This window comes from Chiloscyllium plagiosum, unplaced genomic scaffold (genome assembly GCF_037043375.1).
Source record: "Chiloscyllium plagiosum isolate Xiang-an unplaced genomic scaffold, Cpla_swu_hap1 HiC_scaffold_6, whole genome shotgun sequence".
NCBI classification, from domain to species: Eukaryota; Metazoa; Chordata; class Chondrichthyes; order Orectolobiformes; family Hemiscylliidae; genus Chiloscyllium; species Chiloscyllium plagiosum.
The window spans coordinates 72,302,013-72,324,324 of NW_028270144.1; the positions used below are offsets into that span (position 1 = coordinate 72,302,013).

General features: G+C 41.6%; 1 protein-coding gene across 2 annotated transcripts in view; it reads left to right on the top strand.

Moving 5' to 3' along the window:
• The window catches only part of LOC122550652 (interleukin-18 receptor 1-like), an 87,018-nt gene that overhangs the window by 18,399 nt on the left and 46,307 nt on the right, over positions 1-22,312 (top strand). For both annotated transcript variants that reach the window (XM_087988118.1, XM_087988119.1), the window contains exons 2-3: positions 18,999-19,072; positions 20,381-20,657. In XM_087988118.1, coding sequence (XP_087844244.1) covers positions 19,009-19,072; positions 20,381-20,657 — 341 coding nt within the window. In that variant the 5' untranslated portion in view covers positions 18,999-19,008. The remainder of the gene's footprint in view (positions 1-18,998; positions 19,073-20,380; positions 20,658-22,312) is intronic.

Below are 22,312 nucleotides of genomic sequence, written 5' to 3' on the forward strand. Positions count from 1 at the left end.
TTTAAATTGGCTTGACAGTAGGAGACAGAGGGTGGTGGTGGAGGGTTGTTTTTCAGACTGGAAGCCTGTGATCAGCGGTGTTTCATAGGGATTGGCACTGGGTCCACTTTTGTTTGTCATTTATATAAATGATTTGGATGAGAATATAGGAGGCATGATCAGTAGGTTTTCAGATTGCTGGTATAGTGGACAATGAAGAAGGTTATCAAAGATTACAAAGAGAACATGATCAATAGGGTCAATGGGCTGAAGAAGCCCTTTGGATAAATGTGAGGTATTGCATTTTAGAGTCATAAAGTCATAGAGTTGTACAGCATGGAAACAGATCCTTCCATCCAACCTGTCCATGCCGACGAGATATCCCAACCCAATCTAGTTCCACCTGCCCGCATCCGGCCCATATCCCTCCAAACCCTTCCTATTCATATACCTATCCAAATGCCTTTTCAATGTTGCAATTGTACTAGCTTTCACTATTTCCCCAGGCAGCTCATTCCATACACGTACCACCCTCTGTGTGAAAAAGTTGCCCCTTAGGTCCCTTTTATATCTTTCCCCTCTCACCCTAAACCTATGCCCTCTAGTTCTGGATTACCCCACCCAAGGGAAAAGACTTTGTCTCTTTATCCTGTCCATGCCCCTCATAATTTTGTAAACTTCTATAAGGTCACTTCTCAGCCTCCGACGCTCCAGGTAAAACAGCTCTCGCCTATTTAACCTCTCCCTATGGCTCAAATCCTCCAATCCTGGCAACATCCTTGTAAATTTTTTCTGAACCCTTTCAAGTTTCACAACATCTTTCCGATAGGAAGGAGACCAGAATTGCACACAATATTCCAACAGTGGCCTAACCAATGTCCTGTACAGTTGCAACATGACCTCCCAACTCCTGGACTCAATACGCTGACCAATAAAGGAAAGCATACCAAATGCTTTCTTCACTATCCTACCTGCCTACGACTCCACTTTCAAGGAGCTATGAATCTACAATCCAAGGTCTCTTTCTTCATCAACACTCACTAGGACCTTACCATTAAGTGTATACGTCCTGCTAAGATTTCCTTTCCCAAAATGCACACCTCACATTTATCTGAATTAAACTCCATCTGCCGCTTCTCAGCCCATTGGCCAATCTGGTCCAGATCCTGTTGTAATCTGAGGTAACCTTCTTCGCTGTCCTCCAATTTTGGTGTCATCTGCAAACTTACTAACTATACCTCTTATGCTCACACCCAAATCATTTATTTAAATGACGAAAAATAGTCATTTCTTACCATGTGAAGTGCCCAGGGGTGTTGAAGGTGATTTTCTCGAATTCCAGGAGCAGCAATTACTGTTTTATATGCTGTTGCATTGTTTTGGAACTGTGGAAAAAAAAAGTCAAAACAACAGCAGTTTTAAAAGGGAGAAGAACAGGAGTGGGTTCTTTCTTGATTGTATGTTTTATTGAGCTATGTCTCTTGATTAAACTTAAAATATAAGTCATAAGTATTTACTGGAGCAGTATTTGTAGAGGAATAAGACAGTGCTATTTTCTGGGTCTGTAGATTGGTAATACAAACAAGGACAGGACCTATACAGTTAATGGTAGGGCATTGGGTAGTGTTGTGGATCAGAGAGACCGAGGGGTTCAGGTACATAATTCTTTGAAGTTTGCATCACAAGTAGACAGGATGGTTAAGAAGGTGTTTAGCACATTTTCCTTCATTGCTCAGACCATTGTGTCGAGGAGTTGGGATGTCACATTGAGGTTGTACAGGATGCTGATGAGGCTTCCTCTGGACTATTGTGCGCAGTTCTGATTGCCCTGTTATGGGAAGGATATTATTAAACTGGAGAGGGTTCAGAAAATACTTAACAGAATGTTGCTGGGAATGGAGGGTTTGAGATATAAAAATAGGCTGGATAGACTCAGGCTTTTTTCACTGGAGTTAGGACATTGAGGGGTGACCTTATAGAGGTTTATAAAATCATGAGGGGCATAGAAAAGGTGAATAGCAAAGATCTTTTCCCTAGGATGGGGGAATGAAAAACAAAGAGGCATATTTTTAAGGTGAGAGGAAAAAGACTTAAAAAGGACACAAGGAGCAACGTTTTTACACAGAGTGGTTTATGTGTGGAAAGAACTGCCAGAGGAAATGGTGGATGCAGGTACAGTTACAATGTTTAGAAGACAGTCACCAGGCAGGACTGTTCCCTCCCAGTTCGGGAACACTTTGGCCTTGGACCTTCAGGTGACCATCCTTCAGGGTGGCCTTCAGGACAAGCAACAACATAGAGTGGCTGAGCAGAAGCTGATAGCAAAGTTTGGTACCCTTGGGAATGGCCTAAACTGGGACCTTGGGTTCATGTCACGCTACAGGTGACCCCACTGTACTATACGCTCTCTCTCTCTCTCTCTCTCTCTCTCTCACACACACACACACACACACACAGACACCTACATACTCGCACACCCACGCAGACCCTCTGTCATACACAAGCTCTCTCATACGCACACACATACACTCCCTGCACTCACACCCACGCATGCACCCTCTCACAAGCATACATCCCATCACACTCACATACATACTTAACCAAGGTTACACACATATACACACACACACTCTTTCATATGGACTCACACCCACATGCACACACTCACATGCACACATTCACTCTGTCTCTCCTACACGCGCACACATGTAAGTTTATGGGGTGAATTTGTTTTCACAGAATTACATTTTATTTTGCTCAAGAACTGCATGAATCCATGTAAGACTCTGTAAATTCCACTTTAGAATTAGAACCAGTTTGACTCAACATTGGGACGCAGAGAGACCTCCCACATTAATGCATTGTCTGAGGTGAGATGGTACCTATTGTTAGAAAAGCTAGAGATATCTTGAGAATGTAATTTAAAAGAAGTTCTGGGATTTACATATCAAAGAACAGAAACCAACACAGCCCATTCTAAAAGATGAAAGACTGAATCTAAAATTGTTTAATGTAAGATTACATCTCCCGGACAGTGTACTCCTTTGCTTATAAATTCTGTGTCTTATGGTCGTATTCTCCACACCACCTGATGAAGGAGCAGCGCTTCGAAAGCTAGTGCTTCCACATAAATCTGCAGGACTATAACCTGGTGTTGTGTGATTTTTAACAACATCCTTAATGATGGAAGAGCCCAGCATTTCAGTGCAAAAGGAAACGCTGAAGCATTAACAACAATCTTCAGCCAAAAATGCTGAGCAGATGATCCTTCTCAGCCTGCTCATGGATGCCAGTCTTCATCCCATTTGCTATTAAGAATCAGTTGGAGGCACTGGATAATGCAAAGGTTATGGACCCTTACAACATTCCAGCAACAGTACTGAAGACTTGTGCTTCAGAACTTGCTGCTCCCCTAGCCAAGCTGTTCCAGTACAATTACAACATTGGCATCTATCTGACAATGTGGAAAATTGCCCAGGTATGTCCTGTACATAAAAAGCAGGGCATATCCAACCAGGCCAATTACCACCCCATCAGTCTATTATTGATCGTCAGTAAAATGATGGAAGGTATCATCAACTGTGCTATCAAGCAGGACCTGCTCAGCAATAACCTGCTCAGTGATGCTCTATTTGGGTGCCGCCAGGACCATTCAGCTCCTGACCTCATACAGCCATGGTACAAACATGGACAAAAGAGCTGAATTCCAGAGGCAAGGTGAGAGTGACATCTCATGATATTAAACATAGAATGTAGAACATTACTGTGCAGTACAGGCCCTTTGGCCCTCAATGTTGAACCAAACCAATCTGATGCCTATCTATCCTACACTATTCCATTTTCATCCATATGTTTATCAAATAACCATTTAAATGCCCTTAATTTTGGCGAGTCTACTACTGTTGCAGGCAGGGCATTCAATGCTCCTACTACTCTTTGAGTAAAGAAACTACCTCTGATATCTGTCCTATATCTATCACCTCTCAACTTAAAGCTATGTCCCCTCATGCTAGCCATTAACTTCCGAGGAAAAAGGTTCTCATTGTCCACCCTATCTAACCCTCTGATTATCTTAGATGTCTCAATTAAGTCACCTCTCAATCTTCTTCTCTCTAATGAAAAGAGCTCAAGTCCCTCAGTCTTTCCTCATATGACCTTCCCTCCATACCAGACAACATCCCAGTAAATTGCCTCTGAACCCTTTCCAAAGCTTCTACGTCCTTCCTATAATGTAGTGACCAGAACTGTATGCAATACTCCAAGTGGGGCTGCACCAGAGATTTGTACAGCTGCAGTATGACCTCATGGCTCATCCCTCTACCAATAAAAGCTAACACACTGTATGCCTTCTCAACGACACTATCAACCTGGAACTTTCAGGATCTTTGTACATTGACACCGAGATTTCTTTGCTCATCTACACTGCCAAGAAACTTACCATTATCCCAGTACTCTTTATTCCTGTTGATTCTTCCAAAGTGAATCACCTCATACTTTTCCACATTAAACTCCATCTGCCATCTCTCAGCCCAGCTCTGCAGCTTATCTATGTCCCTCTGTAACCTTCAACAGCTTATGGCATTGTCCACAACTCCACCGACCTTAGTGTTATCCACAAATTTGCTAACCCATTCTTCAAAGATATAAAAGAGACCTAAAGAACAACTGTTTCACACAGAGGGTGGTACGTGTATGGAATGAGCTGCCAGAGGAAATAGTGGAGGCTGGTACAATTTCAACATTTAAAAGGCATTTGGATGGGTATATGAATAGGAAAGGTTTGGAGGGATGTGGGCCAGGTGCTGACAGGTGGGACTAGATTGGGTTGGAATATCTGGTCGGCATGGACGAGTTGGACCAAAGGGTCTGTTTCCATGCTGTACATCTCTATGACTCTATGAGTCTCCTAGGGCATTAATAAAAATGACAAACAGCAGTGGACTCAAAACAGATCCTTGTGGTTCACCACTAGTAACTGAACTCCAGGATGAACATTTCCCATCAACCACCACCCTCTGTCTTCTTTCAGCCAATTTCTGATCCAAACCGCTAAATCATCCTCAACCCTATGCCTCCATATTTTCCAATAGCCTGCTGTGGGGTACCTTATCAAATGCCTTACCGAAGTGCATTGATACCACATTAACCACTTTACACTTATGTACCTGTTTGGTCACCTTCTCAAAGAACTCAATAAGATTTGTGAAGCATGACCTACCCTTCACAAAGCCATGTTGACTATCCCTAATCAACGTATTCCTTTCTAGATGATTATAAATCTTATCTCTTATAACCTTTTCCAACACTTTACCCACAACTGAAGTAAGGCTTACTGGTCTATAATTACCAGGGTTGTCTACTCCCCTTCTTGAACAAGGGAACAACATTTGCTATCTTCCAGTCTTCTGGCGCTATTCCTGTAGACAATGATGACATAAAGATCAAAACCAAAGGCTCTGCAATCTCCTCCCTGGTTTCCCAGCGAATCCTAGGATAAAACCCATCTGGCCCAGGGGACTTACCTATTTTCACACATCCCAGAATTGCTAACACCTTCTCTTTGTGAACCTCAATCCTGTCTAGTCTAGTAGCTTGTATCTCAGTATTATCCTGGACAACATTGTCTTTTTTCAGTGTGAATACCGACAAAAAATATTCATTTAGCACTTCCTCTATCTCCTCAGATTCCACGCACAACTTCCCACTACTGTCTTTGATTGGCAAAATCTTTTTCTGGTCATTCTTTTATTCCTGATGTACCTACAGAAAGCTTTAGGGTTTGCTTTGATCCTATCTGCCAATGACTTCTCATGTCCCCTCCTGACTCTTCTTAGTTCTCTTTTTAGATCTTTCCTGGCTACCTTGTAACTCTTAAGCACCCTAATTGAGCCTTCATGTCTCATCTTAACATAAGCCTGCTTCTTCCTCTTGACAAGAGATTCAACATCCTTAGTAAACCACAGCTCCCTCACTCAACCACTTCCTCCCTGCCTGACAGATAACTACTTGTCATTAAGGTCACATATTAAGGTCACATTTGACTGAGTGTAGCATTGGAGCCTTAGTAAAACTGGAATCAATGGGAATTAAGGGGCAAATTCTCTGCTGGTTGGAATCATACCTGGAAAATAGAAAGATGGTTGTGGTTTTTGGATGTCAGCCACCTTTGCTGCAGGATATTTTTGCAGGAGTTCCTCAGGGTAGTGTACTAGGCATAATCATCTTCAGCTGCTTCATCAATAACCTTCCCTCCATCATAAAGTCAGAAGTGGGGATGTTCGCCGATTATTATACGCAATGTTCAGTTCCATTTGTGACCACTCAGATACTGGAGTAGTCCATGTGTAAATGCAATGGGATCTGAACAATATCCAGGGTTGAGCAGACCAGTTGCAAATAACATTTGCACCACAAAATTGCCAGGAAACAAACAACTCCAATAACAGACAATCTAACCACCATCCCTTGACATTCAATGGTGTCACCATTACTGAATCTCCCATTATCAAAATCCTGGATGTTACCATTGATCAGAAACTCAACTGGACTCACCACATAAGCACTGTGGCTACAAGACCAGGTCAGAGGCGAGGAATACTGTATTGTGTAACTCACTTCCTGACTCCCTAAAGCGTGTCCACTACCTACAGTGCACAAGTCAGGAGTGTGATAGAATACACCCCATTTGCCTGGATGAGTGCAGCTCTAACAGCACTCAAGAAGCTTAACACTCTCCAGGACAAAGCAGCTCGCTTGATTGGCACCACATCCACAAGCATCCACTTCATCCATCATTAATGTTCAGTAGCAACATTGTGCACTATTTATAAGATGCACTGTAGAAATTCGCCAAAAATCCTCATACAGTACCTTCCAAACCCATAACCACTTTCATCTAGGACAAGGGCAGCAGATACATGGGAACACCACCACTTGCACATTTCATTCAAGCCACTCACCATCCTGATTTGAAAATGCGTTGCTAGGTCTCAGTCCTGAACTTCCTTCCTCACAGACATTTTGGGTCGAGCGACAGCACAGGACAACAGTGGTCCAAGAAGGCAGCTTACCACCACCTTCTCAAGGACAACTGGCTACTGACAACAAATGCTGACCAGCCAGAGATGCCCATGTTCCACAAGCGAATTTTAAAAAAACAATGATCATGGATCTGAGTCACTTAAAATGGAAGTGCACATTCACCAACAACTCATACCTCCCACTGTATCCACGTGGTCACAAATCAAAAATAAAAGTGACCACAAAATAAGCATTTGAAGCCAAAGTTAGATTGAAAGAGAGGATTGGGAATGCTGTTATCTTCAAAAGTTTCAGCCTTGCCACAGCATGGCCACAACGATGGCTATTCCAATAATAGCTAATAAAAACTCTTCCCTAAGTGAGTTAGGACTTGTAACCATATCTGTCCTTGACAGTTCACTCTTGCTGTCTCTGTTTCGAGGTTACTTTAACCTGCAAGAGAGAGTCAGTAAGTGGTGTGATATTGTTGTCATGGTTCAATGACTAGCATTGTGTGCAGATTGAGAGATCAGGATGTGAGGTTTGTAGTAGGGTATGTGGGAATGAGCTGAAAATGTGTTGCTGGAAAAGCGCAGCAGGTCAGGCAGCATCCAAGGAACAGGAGAATCGACGTTTCGGGCATGAGCCCTTCTTCAGGAATGAGGAAAGTGTCCAGCAGGCTAAGATAAAAGATAGGGAGGAGGGACTTGGGGGAGGGGCATTGGAAATGCGATAGGTGGAAGGAGGTCAAGGTGAGGGTGATAGGCCGGAATGGGGGTGGGGGCGGAGAGGTCAGGAAGAAGATTGCGGGTTAGGAAGGCGGTGCTGAGTTCGAGGGATTTGACTGAGACAAGGTGGGGGGAGGGGAAATGAGGAAACTGGAGAAATCTGAGTTCATCCGTTGTGGTTGGAAGGTTCCTAGGTGGAAGATGAGGTGCTCTTCCTCCAACCGTCGTGTTGCTATGGTCTGGCACTGGAGGAGTCCAAGGACCTGCATGGCTTTGGTGGAGTGGGAGGGGGAGTTGAAGTGTTGAGCCACGGGGTGGTTGGGTTGGTTGCTCTAAGGCCCCCAGGGATCCTTCCATATCCGCCACAAATTCACCTGCACCTCCACACACATCATTTATTGCATCCGCTGCACCCGATGTGGCCTCCTCTATATTGGGGAGACAGGCCGCCTACTTGCGGAACGTTTCAGAGAACACCTCTGGGACACCCGGACCAACCAACCCAACCACACTGTGGCTCAACACTTCAACTCCCCCTCCCACTCCACCAAGGATATGCAGGTCCTCGGACTCCTCCATCGCCAGACCATAGCAACACTACAGTTGGAGGAAGAGCGCCTCATTTTCCGCATAGGAACCCTCCAACCACAAGGGATGAACTCAGATTTCTCCAGTTACCTCATTTCCCCTCCCCCCACCTTGTCTCAGTCAAATCCCTCAAACTCAGCACCACCTTCCTAACCTGCAATCTTCTTCCTGACCTCTCCGCCCCCAACCCCACTCCGGCCTATCACCCTCACCTTAACCTCCTTCCACCTATCGCATTTCCAATGCCCCACCCCAAGTCCCTCCTTCCTACCTTTTATCTTAGCCTGCTGGACACATTTTCCTCATTCCTGAGGAAGGGCTCATGCCCGAAACGTCGATTCTCCTGCTCCTTGGATGCTGCCTGACCTGCTGCACTTTTCCAGCAACACATTTTCAGCTCTGATCTCCAGCATCTGCAGTCCTCACTTTCTCCTATGTGGGAATTATTCTGGATTAGTGGTGCTGGAAGGGCACAGCAGTTCAGGCAGCATCCAAGGAGCAGCGAAATCGACATTTCGGGCAAAAGCCCTTCATCAGCAATAAAGGCCTCGGAACACTTCAACCCCAGTGGAACGTCTCATCTTGTGCCTCGGAACACTTCAACCCCAGGGCATCAATGTGGACTTCAACAGTTTCCTCATTTCCCCTTCCCCCACCTCACCTTAGTTTCAAACTTCCAGCTCAGCACTGTCCCCATGACTTGTTTGGACTTGTCCTACCTGCCTATCTCCTTTTACACCTATCCACTCCCTGACCTATCACCTTTATCCCCTCTCCCACTCACCTATTGTACACTATGCTACTTTCTCCCCACCCCCACCCTCCTCTAGCTTATCTCTCCACGCTTCAGGCTCTCTGCCTTTATTCCTGATGAAGGGCTTTTACCCGAAACGTCGATTTCGCTGCTCCTCGGATGCTGCCTGAACTGCTGTGCTCTTCCAGCACCACTAATCCAGAATCTGGTTTCCAGCATCTGCAGTCATAGTTTTTACCTATGTGGGAATGAGTTGTGTAGCTATAGATATAAGTGCTTATTGATAGAGATTGTTGCCAGGTAAGTGATTGAGTGAATTGAGCAGTGGTTATAGTTAGGGTGCAGTTGGTTGGACATGGAATTTAAAGATGCATTCATTCACCATGACCACTTGTGTCAGAGTTTTGAACCTCTTTCTGGTGCTGCATCTGAGATCCTTCGAGCATGGTCATTGGTATTAACCGCCATGACCACCTGCTCCCACTACCTTCAGGCCTCATGACTGGAGGCTCCCCTGACACATACAAGTTTCTAAATTAAGAGCAGGTGTAGGCCATTTAGCCCCAAAAGTCTGCTACTTAACAAGAGTTTGACTGATCTGATTATGTGCACGCTCCACATTCTGATCTGCGCTCAATAACTTTTGACTGCCATGTTAGTTAAGAATCTTTGTATTTCTGCCTTAAAAATATTCAATCATCCTGCCTCCACTGTTCTTTGAAGAAGAGAAGTCTAAAGACTCTCAACCTTCCTCTTCATCTCTGTCTTACACAAGTGCCCTGTGATTTTTAAACTATTTCCCTCCCATAAAAAGAGGCAATTTTTCAGCATTCATCCTGCCAAGTCCACTTCGGATCTGTCTGGTTCAATATGGTAGTTTCTGATTGTTCTAAACAGCAATGGATTCAGGCCTAAACTGTCCATAATTGTGAGATACAATTCAAGGAACAGCTGGATGAGCTTCCTTTGGACTGTTTCTTAAATATTTATATCCTTTCTTAACTAAGGAAACCAAACTGGACATAGTACTTCAGATGTGGTCTCAGCAACATGCTGCAACTGTAACAGAACATTTCTCCTTTTATGTTCTATTCCCTTTGCAATAAATGACAACATTCCTTTTGCCATGTTAATGACTTTGTGTACCTACATGTTAATTTTTTTTGTGGTTCATGTACCAGGAAACCCAGGTCCCTCTATTCTTTCTGCCAATGTGGATAAGGTCACATGTTCTACATTATATTGCAACTGCCATATTTTTGTTCACTCACAACGTATCTATATTCAACACTTCCTCTAATTTTCTGCCTCTTGGACCTCTTGAGGATCATATGCACAGCTTAGAGGCAATATTGATTATACCTTTTTGTGCTGCTGTGTCTCACTGTCAAGAAATATGCTCATGATATTATTGTATCATTACTATATCAAAGCATGCAACCTGAGGTTTAAACATCTCATACTCCGTCTTAATATGGGATCACTTGAAGGATGACACTGTCCTGAATGTATGCCAAACTCTGTTGTAATAAAATAGCCCAATGTGAGTCCAGGCACTTATGTGCCTGTGGATGTAATATTTTCACAGTTGACTGCAATAAATGTTTAAGGTAAAATCAATGACTGCAGATGCTGGAAACCAGATTCTGGATCAGTGGTGCTGGAAGAGCACAGCAATTCAGGCAGCATCCGAGGACAGGCAAAATCGACGTTTCGGGCAAAAGCCCTTCTGATGAAGGGCTTTTGCCCGAAACGTCGATTTTGCCTGTCCTCGGATGCTGCCTGAATTGCTGTGCTCTTCCAGCACCACTGATCCAGAATGCAATAAATGTTTGTTGAATTCTTCAATATTGCAATATCCACATCAGTTTCATTTGCTACAATCTTCAGTATAAGTATTGACACATCAGGGAAAACACCATGTTGGAGACAAACTCTTATAACTGTAATAGTTACTTTTCTTGAGCTACTTAATGGGCTAGATTTGGAGTTCAAAGGCAGAATTTGCAGAATTTACACAAAATTTGGAAACATTGAGGATATTAACAGATTTCAAGAGAAAATAAATAGGTCAGTGGAATGGATATACGTAGGGCAAATTAAATTTAATTTAGTATCGTGTGAAGTAATACATTTTGATAGGAAGAAAAATGAGACTAAATAGAAAATAAGCGATATTATTCCAGAGAAGGTGCAGGTACATAAGAAGCTGAGCATATGTGTACCTTTGCCACTAAAAAGGGCAGAACAGTTGGAGAAACTGGTTAGAAAACTCTACTTTATCCTGAATTTCAGTAATAGAAGCCAATTATGTGCAAACGCAAGCAAGGGATATGTGGAGGAGAAAGGAAAGTGGTGTTGAAATCTGAAATAATCCATGATCGTATTGTGTGGTGATCAGGAGCAGCAGACCTTATTGTCTACTCCTGCTCCTGTTATTTTTGTTCTTGTGATCTTGGTATTTTGATGACATTTTATAAAGTGTTGATACACCTTCAAATGAAGTATTATGACCAATTCAGAATTGTGACCAGGCAATGAGACATGGGTGTCTTTGTACATTGGTTGTTGAAAGTAAGCACGCAGGTTCAGATATGTTGGCCTTCATAAGGAGAGGATTTGAGTGCAGGAATAGGGATGTCTTGTTGCAGTTGTGCAGGGCTTACCACAGCTGGAGTACTGTGTGCAGTTTTGGTTCTTTATCTGAGGAAGGATGTTCTGGCAATGGAGGGAGTGCCACAAAGGTTTACCACACTGATTCCTGGGATTTCAGAACTGGCATATGAAAAGAGATTGGATTGTTTAGGACTCTATTCATTATAGTTTAGAAAAATGAGAGGGAATTTCACAGAAACGTAGAAAATTTTGACAGGATTAGAGAGAGTGAATGCAGTAAAGGATGTTCTCAATGACTGGGAGCCCAGAATAAGGAGTCACAGACTAAATAGATGGGATAGGTCTTTTAGGGCAGAGGTGGGAGAAATTTCTTCACCCAGAGAACAGTGAGCCTCTGGAATTCTCTGCAACAGAAAGTGGTTGATCGCAAATTATTGAATGCTTTTGAGAAGGAGTTAGATATAGTTCTTAGGGCTAAGGGGATCAAAGGGTCTCGGGAGAAATTAGGAATGGGGTTCTGAGTTGGATAATCAGCCATGAATGGATTGAATGGCTGTGCAAGCTCAGATAGCCTATTCTTGCTGCTATATTCTATGTTTCTGTGTAATTCTGTGACTAATTTAGGAAGGATGTGAAGGTTGGACACTCTGGAGGCAGGAAACATGTTTCCGCTGATGGGTGAGTGCCGAACCAGAGGACACAGCTTAAAAATACGGGGTAGACCATTTAGGACAGAGATGACGAGAAACTTCTTCACCCAGAGAGTGGTGGGTGTCTGGAATGCTCTGCCCCGGAGGGCAGTGGAGGCCGGATCTCTGGATTTATTTAAGAAAGAGTTGGATAGAGCTCTCAAGGATAGTGGAATCAAGGGTTATGGAGATAAGGCAGGAACAGGATACTGATTAAGGATGATCATATTGAATGGTGGTGCAGGTTCGAAGGGCAGAATGGCCTACTCCTGCACCTATTGTCTATTGTTTTAGAGAAGATTGATAGACATAGTTCCAAGGAAGGACTTCAGTTATATGGTGAAGCTGATAACATCATTGTTACTTTTAGAAAAGATTTCAGAAAGGTATTCAACACCATGAGGAATCTAGACAATATAAATGGAGAGGAACACTTCCTGTTGGCGGAAGGGTTGAGAACTAGAATACACTAATTTAAGGTGATTGGGAAAAGAGCCAACCGCTGTATAAGGAAAAACATTTTTATGCAGAATGTGCTAAGGGTGTGGGCTATACTTTCTGAGGGTGTGGTGGATGCTGATTTTGATTGTGGCTTTCAAAAGGAAATTGAAGCAACATCTAAAAATAATTGTGGGGCTATTGGAAAGGGTGGGGCATGAAGATAGCTAAGCTGGTCTTGGAGTGAGGCAGAACAGACTTGACAGACTGAATGGTCTCTTCCTGTGCTGTAACTATTCTATGATTCAAAGGTTCACTCTCTGAATGTGCAGGTTGTTAGGGATCATAGGTGCCAGTACCGGTCAGAATCTGGTTTGCAAGCAGTGATGCTGAGTCATCCATCCTGCACTCTGTGCTACCTTCATTGGAAACAAATCATTAGGTTGCAGGCTGGGCATTTGGTAGCGGTGGCAAATGTCTGCCAGGTATGACTCAACTCCAGTCCGGAAATCATTGTAGATCCGGGGCTGGTTTACAATGAGGGAATTAGAGACCTCATTAAGCAGACTAACCGCGTGTTCAGGCAACACTTGTACATTTGGATCTTTCTGGAAGATCACTGCAGTACATCTCTGACTGTATTTCCAGATTATTGGCTAAGTGCTGCATTGCATTGTTGTGACGAGATACTAATTTCAGCACTACACTAGAGTCTTCTTTTCTTGGTTATTTTCTTATTCTTTGCTACGATGAGCAGTATCTGCAACAGTTAATGTATAAGGGGATGGAGCTTTCTTTGAGGATACTTGGATGACAAGAGTGGTAGCCCTTAAGTGACTCATTCTTCAGGGTCAGCTACAGGCAGCAACGTCTCAGCCTGCATCATGTCAGTCTCGTTTAGTTCGCTGTGTGGAATTAATAAAGGCACAATTGGAGTTAGTGCTTGGGGGGAAGGCATGTTTTCACCCTGGGAGAGGACTGCAGATGCCTCTCCCATGGTATAAAGGTCATTCTCTTGAGTTAATAGTTCTGTGCAAAAATAGAGTGGTCCTATGGAAGTCCCTCTCAACACTGGAATCCAAAGCCAAGGTACCAGGTGACCTTCCATTCTCCTTCAAACCATGCACTTATCCTGACTCATACATTTGCTATCATGCCTTTATAATCATTGTTTTAAAATTCTTGAAGTTCAGACCAAACACTATTATGAGTACACCATCTGGTAGTTCAGGAAACCCTTCAGCATCTTTTTAGTGTAACCAGGGATGGATAATCAATTTGGTTTTCCAAGTGTTGTTCACAAACTGAAAACAAATTTTAAGAAGATCAGAGAGGAAATTTAAAGATAAAAAAAATGATGCCCAATAACAGTCCAAATGACCAGAAATGTTGATAAAGGTATTAGCTAACTGAAGAAATTCTGCTACTTAATAATCCAACATCATTCCCAGTAAAGCTGTAAAAAATGTGCAACCGATTTTTGATTTGATTTGATTTATTATTATTATTATTATCACACAGATCATATTATACAAAGTGCATTAGGGTAATAGCACAGAACGAAGAATACATTGTTACAATTTTAAAGCTTTTTGTATTTTTCTTCCAACAATAATCTGAACATGAAGAATGAGACAATTTTTAAAGGATGGCCTACAAATTGCAATTTGGGAAATCTAGTCTAGCTGTTTAGCCTATCAGTGTTTTGTACTACTACTAATGGTACAAGTGCTATTAAATAGGTCATTTACTTTTATTTATAGTACAGTCTTGTGGCCTTGGAACAGATACCTCTGTTGTTGACTGATCCTTGTAGTAACCACAGCCTCATGGTAACCTGGTACATGCTGCTTTCGGTTGAGGAGTATTTTGAGCAAAAAATTACATTTCTGCAGTACTCATCCTCCAAAATGTCTTACCTAGACTGACTTACAGAACATTTCCATTTCCAGATTATTGGCTGAGTGCTGAATTGCATTGCTGTACTGAGATACCAACTTTAGCACTACCCTGTTATCTCTGTTGCTCGATCATTTTCCTATTCTTTGCTCCGATGAGGAGCATCAGCAGCTGTTAAATAATGGGGTGTGTGGGAGGGGTGGGGGGGGGTGCAGCTTCCTTTTAGGATACTTAGATGACTACAGTGGACAATCTCAAATGACTTGGTCAACTGACTATCTTTATGTAGTCCTCCTTCTATGTCTTACCTTAGACTGACTTCTAGAAGACAGTAAAATCTGTTTAACTTTCAGTATTTTAGGATTAATAAAGAACAACAGTAATGTAAATGCAATAATCTAACTTCTTAATAGACCAGCATAATAAATTTGTTTTACATTTGTTTTTCCCTCAGTACTCAGGTTCCAGTCTCCCTCGAATAATAGGTTGAAAGATTCCCCTGTGTGCTCACTGACAATCTTATTAAATTTGAGTTTGAGCATCTTTAGCCCAGTTACCAATGGTTTCATGCCATTAACACAAAGCGACCTCTGGTGCGACATTGCTGGAGATGGGTACTTAGGTATAGAAAATGGATACAAACCCTGGCACAGGGGGACAGATTTTTGTACAGACGAAGGATCTTTGGAGAGGAAAGTGACTGGAGTTAACTCTGCGGTGACTATTTAAAAACTAGGGCATGTACAGTCAAAAATGTAGCCTGTTTAACAGCATTGATACAAATCATTCAGCTGAGGGATAAATTTACACCAGAATATATGCACCAAGATTTTCTGCCAATGCACAAATAGACTTGTTACAAAACACAAAGGAATGAGAGATTTCCTGAGCTGTTGTGCACAGTCTGCAATGCAATCAACAGGAATGGGTTTATTGTGCATTACATTCCTGTGCCAGTGTTTAAGGGTTAATCAAACCAATGTACTTCATGCTTTCTTATGTTTTGCTCTGAACTCTCTCACTATTCATTATACACCCAATTTTATGTCACTCACAAATTTTGATATTGTGGCCTATAATTTCCACTAGCTCATTGTTCCTGAAGCGTAGATGGAGCTTGTGTATAGGGGACTTTGCTGAATCTCTGACATGGTAGACTCTGAAGGAATTCCCAAGAAATTGAAGATTCCGCTAGACAATTCCCCTAAACTTGGAACCCTCAGAAAGTATCCATTAAGTAAACGGTTACTCAGGAAAAGTTAGACTGTTAAAAGCCTAGTCCAACACCTATTAGACCGACATGCACCCACCAACTTACACCAAATGCTCCCAACTTATCTGGGATCTGACTTTAACAGCCTCAATGTGAGACCCAGTCCTCTGCTGAACCACTGGACTCAACCTCACTTTTATGTGCTCTAGACCCGATTCCAACTTCACTTGCAATTGGGCTCAAACCCTCTGGGACACAACTCTCATACAACACACCCCTCCGTCCATCTGTCCACTTCCAACCACCCTAAACCGTCCATCATCTCTCTGGCTCCCTTGCACCAGGTCGCCTTACCTAGCCAACGGGCATTCTATCCTCACATGAGCCTTTCGTATTTCCTGTTCCACAGTGACTGCTCAAGATGGCTGTTTGTGATTCTGAATCTCTAAGTTAGTGCTGCAGTTGACTGCTGAATTTACAGATCGAGAATTTCTTTCCCCTGACTGTTCTTCAGTACAATGGACCTGTCAGATTGGAACCATGATCGAGCTATGATCTGAAGGAGCCATGATCAAAATCTCTTGTCAGAAATTCTTACTCTTATGTTGTGTAAAAAAGGAGAGTAGAAATCTGTGAGAAATTTTCACACCTTGGAACACCCTAGACTTCCAATTCCTCAATTCAATAATATTAGATCTGGCACTGATACCTGTGGAACACATTATCCCAGCTTCTGCTAAGCTGAGGAATGACCTTTAATCCCTAATGTCCATTTTCTGTTTTATTGCCTAACAACTACATTTTCTTGATGCAAAATATGACCACAAATAAAAAGTCATATGTACATCCTCACTACTTTTCTGACATTAACTTACCATCATTTATGTGACTTTTATAGAGTCATAGTCATAGAGATGTACAGCATGGAAACAGACCCTTCGGTCCAACCCAAAATTACTATTTTTATTTGTGGTGTTCTTATATTGTTTCCTGAATACAGAATTACCACTCTAATATGGATTGGTAAGTAATGTAGGTTCAGTTTACTTGAAAATCTCAAACAGTTTTACTTAACAGACAAACTGATGCACTGCATAAATTTGTCAAAGATCCTTAGGCAGCACCTTCCAGACCTAAGACCAATTCCAACTCAAAGGACAAAAGTAGAAGATATATGAGAACATCACCACAGCTTGCAAGCTTTTACCCTCCAAGTCAGTCATGACCCTGACTGGAAATATATTGCCATTCCTTCAGTATTGCTGGGTCAACATACAGGAATTCCCTATCTAATGGCATTGGGGCTCTACTTGCAGCAGTTCAAGAAGACAGATCGCCACCACCATCTCAAGGGCAAAAAGGGATGGGCAATAAATACTGGCCCAGCCAGAAACACCTATGTTGCATGAGTGAGTTATAAAAAAACCTGATAACTTACAACTATAGAGAAATTTATGCATACAACCAATTTCTAACATGGTGCTGCTTAGACTTTGCATGGCTGCAGGTCATGAGGTGTCATCCTGTCTCTTGGCAGTTGGCATGCTCAGCTTTTAAAGCAATAACACATTCTGTTTTGTCCCCTAGAATTACATACACCAAGAGTGAAACTATGCAAAACTATTTACAGAGAAACAAGAATTGTAACATCTATGCTTTCAGAGCCCTAGAGTCTGTATAATGCGCCTGTGATTTGACAATCCTTCTGGATTTTATGATGTTACAACCTTCCGGAGAAATGAACATCATGCTTGGATGTTCTCAACTCATGGATGTGCTGGAAACTTCCTTCTGATTAGCTGTTGGTTTTGGTTATGCTGGGTTTTCCATATCTCCATTATCTCTAAGTGTACCTTTAAATGTGTTCCATGCACAATTGCTGAACTGACTCCTGTTTCTTCTCAATGTTACTCCATGGAGAATGTTCAATGAACTCTTTTAAAGAAACCAGTCCAATTATTTCCATACAGCTTGCAACAAATCCCTTCTTTGCAATCCTTCAAAACTTAAGTCCTTAAGGCAATACTAAAACTGAAGCTTTTCATAGCACCAGAAGACTGTAAGGCTACTCCATGTAGTGATTGAGCTGCTGTACTGCTTTTGCTTTGCTTAAAAAAAAGTCCCTATTTCTCTTTTTGGCTCAAGCATTTTTGCTTTGTCTGAATTGTTTTTGTGCATGAAAATAACTCCTAAAGTTATTCTGATGCCACTGCAGCTTCCTGAGCTCAATTCAGAACTGACTCTTCACCTACCTCCACCAATCTGGCCAGCTCACAAGTCAATTTCTTCGTGTTTAGCCAGCCCTGTTTGTGTAGTGATTTTTGTGACCCTGATACCCATTTGTAGTTGTAACTACAGCACTGCTTTAAACCTTGTCTGAGGCTTTTTTCCATGGTTTTCAAGTTCCAATGCTGCCTGCATTTTTTCACGATATAACCTTGCTGATGATCATGTCATGTCCTTGTGTTCCTTAACACAGAATTGTCACTCTCTGACTGGAGTGGTAAGTAGAGTAGATTCAATTTACTTGAAATTCTCAAACAGGTTTATTTAACAGACAAACTGATAACCTGCATTTCCAGGGCAACATGATGTACACATCCTTAGGGTAGAATACTGCTGCTTTGAGTTCTCATAGCTGCTTGTCAGGTGGTCTCCTTCCAGTCCTTGACTCAGTTGCATGTTCAAGATATAAAGCAGTAACACAACACTATTTATTTCATGAGATGGAAGCAACTTCATACTGTCATAAAATATTACTGCCTCGAAACTGCTACAATGATCTCTTGTGTGTACTTACTGATTCCTTCCACTGAGCTTTCTCCTTGAGACCAGTATGCAACACGTAACGTATTGTACAAAAACAAGTGATGTATAGCCTTCCATGTGTAACTTATGAGCCATTTGTGATCAAGGATAACAGTATCATGTCAACACATGCCTTGTGTTTTACTTGTAGTTCAATGCAGCATGATCTAGTGATTGAATAGAGAACATGTCACTGTCTTCTATTTATTTTTATCTTGTGCTGGCCTGAGGCAAATCACACTGTAACATTTTACTCTGAATTGCAGGGTGATTGCAATGTTCTGGATGTTTTTATTAACATTTGCCATATCTGAAATGATGAATGGATGTAGTACCGAAGGTAAGATCTGTCCAGATTTTCTATTCATGAATTCATAAATTGCATGTGAGTTATGTCAGGTATTACTCACATTGCTTGCTAAACTAAATGTTTACTTCAGTCCTTTTCTTTAGCTTTTGTAGATTATGACTTTAAAAATTCCAAGTTCTATGTTTTGCAAAAAAAGTCTTAAAGTTTTGGTTTTAGTAATATAGAAATATGAGTAGACTGCCTATATTTGTTTCTACTCTTGCCCATCAAATCATAACCACAGAATCTCAGGTAATGGATCCTTTCCAAGCCATGTACTGTACTACTATAGCTATCAAGCATCTCGGTCCCCTTTTCTTCATCATCTACATCTTGCCTCTTCATCTGAAGGCATGGGCTTGGCTTCTACATATATACTGATAATATCTGATTTTTCCTCTTCACTACTTTCCATGGCCAATCTAGATTTCTCCAATTGTGTGTCAAACATCTAGTCTTGACTGAGTCACAGTTTCCTTCAGTTTAAGATTCAAAGAAGGCATTTTCAGCTTTGGTTACAAGCTCTATACCATTGCCACAGAATCCATTCCTTTCAATGGCAAGTATCTTCAGTTGAACAAATTTGTTTACAATGTCAGACTATGTTTGACCCTGAGCGGAACTTATGTCTCCTATTTTTTCCATCAAGCAGAAAATCTTTCAATTTTGTAGACTTGCCTGCCTTCGACCCTATCTTTTTCTCATCTTTGTCACCTCACAATAAACTGCTCCAATACTACCTTCTTTTTTCCCACCTTTCATTGATTCCAGCTCAACCTCAACTCTACTGCTCTTATCCTCTTCTACAGAACATCCTGAGATTTTCTCCTCCACAATCAAAGCCATCAATTTTGAATTCTCAACTTTGTCATCAAATCTGTTCGTGGACACAACTTTCCATATCTTATTATATTCCTCATAGCCTGAAGATATCGGAGAATGCTGTTTTTACCAGCTCTGGCCTTCTGTGCCTCCCCCATTACCTTTGCTCCATCATTATTTGCTGCCTTCAACCACCTTAACTTCAGAATTTTCTGTCTAAACTCTCCACTGTGTCCTCTATTTTAATACCACTTTTGGATACCCAGACTTTTGACTAAAATTTTAATTAATCCTCCTAATATCTTTATCTGAACTTTTGTATCATTCTGATTTTATGAAACATTACAACTTTTTTGACATACGTATGAATATAAATTTTATAAACTAAATTTCTACCTCTCAAAATAACATTTTTTATTGTTGTGTAAAGTGCTGCTGTATTCTAACAAAGCTTAAACACTTTATGATTATTTCTAGGAAATCAGATTGACAGATGTCCTCCAGATGTAACCAGAAATGTCTATGCCCTTGAAGGCGAGCATGTCCGTGTACATTGTAGATTGCGTATCCCATCAACTCCTCATACCATGGACCTTCAAACACATGGATCTGGAATTACTTGGTTTAAGGACCTACATGAAAATGGTAGTGTTGAAATAATAGGTGGAACAGACAGGCTAACTGTTGAAGGAGTCTTGCTCAGTTTTTGGCCTGCAACTGTGAATGACAGCGGAAGATACTTCTGTTCTTTCTTGTAAGTAGCAATAGCGATAGTTATCTAAACTGATAGGGAGGGGGGTGTGTGTTTGTGTGTGTGTAGGGGAGAGATCATTTTTTTCAATTGGATTCAATATTATAATGAAAATCAGGAATATGTTGACAAATCTCCTAAATCCCCTTACATAATAAGATCTAGCCATTAATTACCTGGTACTTTAAACTTAACCTCTTTGTGTATCTAACACTCCTTTATGAAAAGGAGAAAAAAGTCTGAAGGATAATGACAGATGTCAAAAATGCATTGCTAGGGCATTATGGAATATACCACAAAGTTGACTTTTGACATTTTAAGTGCTTTACTATAAGTCTTTCAATCCAAAAATTAATAAGTCCATTTATGGAATTTCAACAGGCCAACGGGACAATTAATTAATGAATTAGTTCATTTCAGTCTCAGATTGCAAATCACCCACATGGATTTGGCACCTATCCTTTTCACAGAGAGACTCTTTTCAAACTTTCCAATTCAATAGCACTCTTGACTCTTAGATGTTAGAGACAAGATTAGAATGGTGCTGGAAAAGCACAGCTGGTTAGGCAGCATCCGAGGTGCAGGAAAATCAACGTTTCAGTTCTGATGAAGGGCTCCTGCCCGAAATGTCGATTTTCCCGCTCCTCAGATGCTGCCTGACCTGCTGTGCTTTTCCAGCATCACTCTAAACTTGTCTCTGATCACCAGCATCTGCAGTCCTCATTTTCGCCTCTTACATGTTAGAGCTTAGAACTCCATGCCTCAACCAATATAACAAATCTAGTATTTTTCCTCCAGTCTGTTCATTCACAGTACAACGGTCTTTGAAGACCAGGAGACTATGGTCATGCTTTGCCTTCCATCATTTCATGTTGACCTGCTCCCTCCCCAGTCTCCTGCAGCTGATTTGCTTTTCTTTCCTGCTCAAAACACAACAGATAGCTTTTCCAGTTTTCTTTCAAAAGCATCAGCCCCATAGTTTGCCTCCTTCCCCCTTCTGTTACAGTTCAGGATCTTTTTGCAAGACACTATTTTGTGTGCTCTTTCCAGGCATTTGTTTCCGCTTACTCTGTGAACTACTCTCCCTTGCAATGTTATCCAATCCATATCATAGACACTTGTCTTCATTCCCCACTATCACTATTCACCACCTTCTTTTCGACTGTTCATCCATTTCCCCTCACTAACATCCATCCCACTTGAAGACAGACTGCTCATAGCACCCTGTGGTTTTTGATCTTTTGAAAATTATGAGAGAGGTCCACAGGCTGAGAATGCTCAATGTCCTGGTGTTTCATTCTTGGCTTTACCAGCAAGCACGAAACTTCTCCTTAAAACTTGCAGCTTTTGTTCTGGTTGGCAATTTTTAAAATCAATGATCTTGTATTTTGCCATCCAGAAGTACTCCAATCTTTCTCCAACCACGTTTCTTTGGATCTAACACTCTCTGGCTATTGCTGCTTCTCTACATTAACATGCATAACATTAGACCACATCCATTGCATTTGTTATGAAGCTTGAATGATATAGCTGTTATGGTGTTTGAAGTTGAACATTAATTAGTTCATCTTAATCAGTTTGGCCCAGATCTTCCCATAAGAAATTAATTGTTGGAACAGTATAGACAGACAGAGACAGTTGAGAGTTGGGATCTTGCA